The sequence below is a fragment of the Bactrocera neohumeralis genome, chromosome 5 (genome assembly GCF_024586455.1).
Source record: "Bactrocera neohumeralis isolate Rockhampton chromosome 5, APGP_CSIRO_Bneo_wtdbg2-racon-allhic-juicebox.fasta_v2, whole genome shotgun sequence".
NCBI lineage: Eukaryota > Metazoa > Arthropoda > Insecta > Diptera > Tephritidae > Bactrocera > Bactrocera neohumeralis.
Genome location: NC_065922.1, coordinates 46,752,683 through 46,758,682, shown reverse-complemented (window position 1 = coordinate 46,758,682; position 6,000 = coordinate 46,752,683). Strand labels below are relative to the sequence as shown.

Here is a 6,000-nt window from a genome sequence, read left to right as displayed (position 1 = left end):
GTTGTTCTTCGTCCCAAATGCAGCAATTTTTATCCTTTACATACCTATTAAGCCATAAATGGCCTCAAGCGCTGAACAAAATTTGGCTCGAAAACGTCGGATCTTCTTGGAACTTTTCAAGAGTCCAAAAAGCAAACCGATGTCGCTTAAGAAAGTCGAGCGACTTCAGTTCTTGCACAAGCTGTAGTTTGAACGCTTTCAATTTAAGATCTCGACGTAAAATGTGCCAACTAGTTCTACAAGGTGTGTTCCAAAGTAAACAGGACTTTTTGAATTTAGCGCCCCCTCGTGGCGCCATTTATATGTCGACTGGTACTTTAGAATCTGCTATCTTTATCGATTGTCCAGTGAGAATTTGTATATGTCAGTCCGAGTTCCTGCGAACGCCATCAATTCGACTCTCTACGGTTTTCGTGTATACTCTTAACTACGGCCACCATATTTTCTTCACTACGATCTTGACGTGGTCTATTCGGTCGAATATTATCAAATAATGAATGCTGTGTCCAAAGATTGATGATAGTGTTGGTAACAGTACGCTCAGTAGGCCGTTTATGGTGACCATAAGTTGAGGAAAGTGCGCGAAACACACTCTTTATAGCATGTGAGTTTTCGTAATAAAATTGAACGATTTGTAAACGTTGTTAAGGCGTAAGACTTTCAATGACGAAATGCCAAACAATACTGAACAAAAATTGTCTGACAGCTTGACACGACTAAGGCGTGATCTGCCAAAAACAGTGCATCTACTTGGATGCCGCCTACCCTTAGGTCAAATCCTATATCTCGGGTTCTACTTGACCGATTTCAATTATGGTGTGTGGGGACACTTATACATTTCTATTATATACAACCACGCCTGCTTCCCATATGACACATTTCTAAATACCATTCCATCCGATACTTAAACTTTACAGTATCCAAATTAAAAAAAAATAATGAAATTATCAGCATAAAACTTTGCTGTAGCTGACTTTTTACCAAACATATGGGTTAATTTGTGAGATCTGTTTTGTTTTTTATTCGCATAAAAATTTAATTTTCAAACTTTTAACTCAAACTTAGATAGCAGATAAATGACAAACCAAAAAAACATGATTATACTCACCAGGCCAGAATTACCATACATGTATGTATCATAATCCTATAAAAATTTTTTTTTCTCATAATTTAAAATTATTGTCATTTTAGATCTCAAACCTTCGACACAATTAATGATATTGATGCTCACAAGAAACTTAAATATTTTTATCAAAACACAGGGATACCTCTTATAAGGCCAAAAAGGTTATACATAACATTAAATATTTCGTCGGAATAAGTGAAGTGTAGGGAATATTACTAAATGTTATCCGTACGCCACAATAATAGCAAAGTTATTAAGTCAAAAACTCACTAATCAAATTTTCATCATTAAAAACCTAAGCCAAATTTTGAGACCACTTGTAGCCAGTCATTCTTTCGATCTCCATTTTCAACCCACCAACGAAAGTTCGCTTATAAGTATCAATCGTGTAGAAAAGTTACTTCAGTTGAATAATATACATATGTATATTAGAGTGATCGTAAGAGTTCAATCAAAAACCACAATTAACCGTTATTATTTAACATATGTATATCCACCACTAAATCTCCGCTTTGCTCGATCTGCTATAAACCAATCAAAGGAACACAATAATTACACACACAATTAAGATATTTTGACATTCAATTATTATTTGTTGCTTTTATTATTTAGTTTTTTTGTTTTTCATTTTTGTTATACTCGTATTACAGTTTGTTTTGCTATTGTGATCCTTCGTTTGCTAGTTAAAGGTTTTACAAAGTTTACTTAATCGATTATTCAACTACCATTTTTTAGTGCTTTCTTTACTTTTTTAAGTTTGGTATGTATGTAAGTTTGCATTTCACAATTTTTTCGATATTTTCAATGTTTTTTTCTTTGAAATTTTCGCGCGACTCCATCAAAAAAATTCGACAAACGCGCTTTTTCCTCAAACTTGCATGGCATTCGCTATAGGAAATGCGGTCAACTGCTTAATTCGCAACGTGGTCTAGTGGCACACTGATTCAATTAAAACAGAAAAACAAAAAATATAAGAACACTGGTACACACAACTATGAATACTGTTATTTTAGTGGCGAATATAGTTGGCTGCACATAAATGCAGAGTATTTTTCTTCTGTTTGGCTTCGTGGTTGTATTCCATTGCTTTAGTGTTTGTTGCCTTTAGTTTTATTATTCAAAATATTTCAATTCTTCAATTCTTACTTTTTGTCTCGATTTTCGTTTACACGTAAACAAGTGTAAGTAAATGCTAGACTTTTTCATATACATACGTATATGTATGTATGGGGTTTAAAATTGTGGCTAGTTATGTGGGTATGTACATATGTATGTATGCATGTACGGTTTATTTTTTTACGCTTTAAGTTCCATTTTCTGCAAATTCGCATTTTCTTTTTCTACTTCAAGTGCCCTACGCTTGGGTCAATGTTTCAGCAAAATATTTCAAAACAACAACAAAACAAAAAAAAAAACAAAAATAATAAAAAAAACTTACAAAATAATAAAAAAAAACTTACAAAATAATAAAAAAAAGTAAAAAAAACTATAAATAAAAAAATTCAAAAAAATATTAAAAAATTAAAAAAAAAAAAAACAAATTAATAAATTAAAAAATGAAAAAAAAAAACAAAAAAACGCTTAAAAAATTTTCAAAAAAAAACCAGAACAAAAAGAAAATAATAAAAAATAATAAAAAAATGAAAAAATTTAAAAAAAAAATTAAAAAAACAAAAAACAATTTTTTAAAAGTTTTTCTTAAAAAACGCTTAGAAATAATAATAACGCTCAAAAAAAAAAAAAAAAAAACGCTTAAAAACAAAACCAGCAATAAAATTTTAAAAAAATTTAAAAAATTTAAAAACCAAAAAAAAAAACAAAAAATAAAAAAATTAAAATAAAAAATAAAAAAAAAAAAAGCAAAACAACAATTTTAATTAAAAAATAAAAGTTTAAAACAAAGTACTTAAAGAAGACTAAGAAATAATAATAACGGCTAAAACCAAAATAAAAAAATTTAAGAAAATAAAATAAAACAATAAAAAAATTCTAAAATGAAAAATTCAAAAAAATATAAAAAGCTTAAAATTAAAAATAAATAATTTTAAAAATACTAGAGAGAGCTTAAAAAAATTGTTGATTAAAAAATTAAAGCTTAAAACAAAGTATTCAAATGCGTTTAAAATAATAATAACGCCTAAAAACAAAAAAATATATAAAAAAAAACTTAAAAAATAATAAAAGTTTAAAATAAAATAATAAAAAAAACTTCTTAAATAAAAAAAAACTTAAAAAATAAAAAATTAAATTAAAATTAAGTAATAAAATACCTCAAAAATAAAAAAGCTTCAAAAAAATGTAAAAAGTTATAAATAATCTTAAAAATAATAAAAAAAGCTTAAAAAACAATAAAAAAAATTAATTAAAAAAGAAAAGGTTTAAATATAAAAAAGCTTAAAAAAATAAAAAAATTAAAATAAAATAATAAAACAAAAAAATAAAAAATAAAAATTTAAAAATAAAAAGTAAAAATAATTTTTAAAATAAATAAAAATAAAACTTAAAAAAAAAATTCAAAAAACGCTTAAAAAAAATAATAATAATAATAAAATATTTAAAAAATTAATTAAAGATTAAAATAAAATAATACAACTTAAACAGCAAAAAAAGATAAGCTTAAAAAAAAAATGAAAAAACCTTAAAAAGTAATAAAAAATAATAAGAAGAGTTTAAAAAACAATAAAAAAAAGTCTAAAAACTTAAAATAAAAATATCAAATATAATCAAAAACTTTAGTATATGTATGTATGTATATCTACATACGTCATGTCCACAATCATACACAGTACTGAAATGCAAAAAAGAAGGAACTTTCGCTCTTCACAATTCTCCACATTTAACTTATAGCTTATAAGTTGCCAAAAACTATATCGTAGCATACACTTAGGCGCCTACACTATAGTGTAGTATTCATGTAAAAATATATCAGTTTCTATAAACTCGCTTGCTATGCGCACACTTTCTAACGCTCTCGCTCTCAATTGTTCGCTCAGCATTTAAGGGGCACACCCTAGTGTGACAGTTAAAAAATAAATCGATTATAAAAATAAAAAAATATAAATACATTTATCAATTATTTTAAAACTTTAAGAGTATATTTATACTTATTTTAGGATTTTTGAAAATGGTCCAAACATTTGCGTCCGAGCAAATTTGGAAAACATTTCCAAAGCAAATTTGAAAATTAAAAAAAAAAATCTCCCAGGCAAATTTAAAAAAATTCTCGGAAGTAAATTTGAAAAATATCTCTTAAGAAAATTTTAAAAAATTAGAAAAAATCTCCCAAGCAAATTCAAGAAAATTCTCCAAAACGAATAAGAAAAATTTAGAACTCTCCCAACCAAATTTGAAAAAGTTTAGAAAAAATCTCCCAAGCTACTTTAAAAATTTGGAAAAAATCTCCCAAGTAAATTTGAAAAATTTATAAAAATTCTCCCAAACAAATTTGAAAAATTCAGAAAAAGTCCTCCAAGCAAATTTGAAAAAAATTAGAAAAATTCTCTCAGGCAAATTTTAAAAATTTAGTTTCGAGAAATATGCGTTTAAAGAGAAACTTTCATAAAGCTGATAGAACTGAGCAGCTACTTTTTAGAAGTCAGTAACTCAAGAACAATTTGAATTATAAATTTAAAATTCTATTATATTATCCTTAACGGTACAAACTTTTGAAAAATTAAAAAAAAAAAAACAATCGATTTTTCAAAAACTTCACATTAGGTGTGTCCTTTAACACTTGCTTGCTTTAGCATACAATTAAAATTAGTTGTGGTTATAGTAGTAGTTACTATGCTTTGTATTAAAAAAATCACAATCACACATTTATTTAGAAATTGCAATAAATAAAAAGAGTTGCTTAAAAATACAATTCATACATTTTCTATATTTTTTGATATTTTTCGCTATTTTTAGTACTAATATTAAATGAAAAGTGTTTTTGTGTATTTATAAAATTAATGGGAGTCTACTACTAGGGGGTTAATAGTAACAATGCAACACATTTGCCGCTTTCAAAGACGCCACATTTTGCTCTTATTAAAAATTGTTGTTGTTGTTGGCTTTTATATGAGCATTTTCTGGTAAATCACAAATAATAAAATCCATTTTGATATATTTTCTGAAAATGTTCAATTTTTTTTGTTTTTACTTCACTACACTTATGTACATATGTATGTATGTATTTATGTACGTATGTATGAAATTTCCTTCAATCTCTTTTCGTTCCTTAGTTATTGAATTTTTTTCTGCATTTTGTGTACTAATCAAACCTTGAAAATATCAGGTTTCACTTAATTGAAAGAACCCAAGCACACTGCACCGCTGCTCGGGCTGGTGGAGCTGCCACATTTTTTAATTGGTCTTCTTATCCTCTGGTTTCGTCAATTCCACATCCTGCTCGGGTGCTTGTTGTGGTTGTTGTTGTTGCTGTTGTGCTTTGTGTTGGTTTTGCTTGACCTCACCATCTGCTGGTGTGATTGCATTACCGGTGCTAATTGATGACGTTTTTGTTGTCGTATCTATTGTTGCTGCTGTTCCTGTTGTTGTTGTTGTTTGCTCTGCTGCATCGCCTATGTTTTGGAAGGAGGTAGAGTTTTCTAGTTTATTATTGGCTAGCAATTGCTGGCTGGAAATGTCCGTTTCACTGATGCTATTCTGTAGTGTTGTTGTTTGTGTGTGAGTGTGCGGGAGAGAGAGAGAGAGAGGAGGGGAAATTCATTAAACATTCATGTTATTCATAATTTATTGACATTTAAGGCAATAGAAACAAAGGCTTTATGTTACACATAAGTGTATGTATATGTGTATATATGTATATTTATGCTAGCTTGTTGCTTACAATGCTTAAAATTCAGTTTAAATGCTATTCACTTTTGTGC

General features: G+C 27.5%; 1 protein-coding gene across 1 annotated transcript in view; it reads right to left on the bottom strand.

Moving 5' to 3' along the window:
• Positions 1-4,979: 4,979 nt before the first annotated feature.
• LOC126758961 (transmembrane protein 120 homolog) overlaps positions 4,980-6,000 on the bottom strand; it is a 30,763-nt gene continuing 29,742 nt past the window's right edge. Inside the window, 1 exon segment of the mRNA XM_050473459.1 lies at positions 4,980-5,776. Within this exon segment, the coding sequence (XP_050329416.1) occupies positions 5,474-5,776 (303 nt within the window). The 3' untranslated portion in view covers positions 4,980-5,473.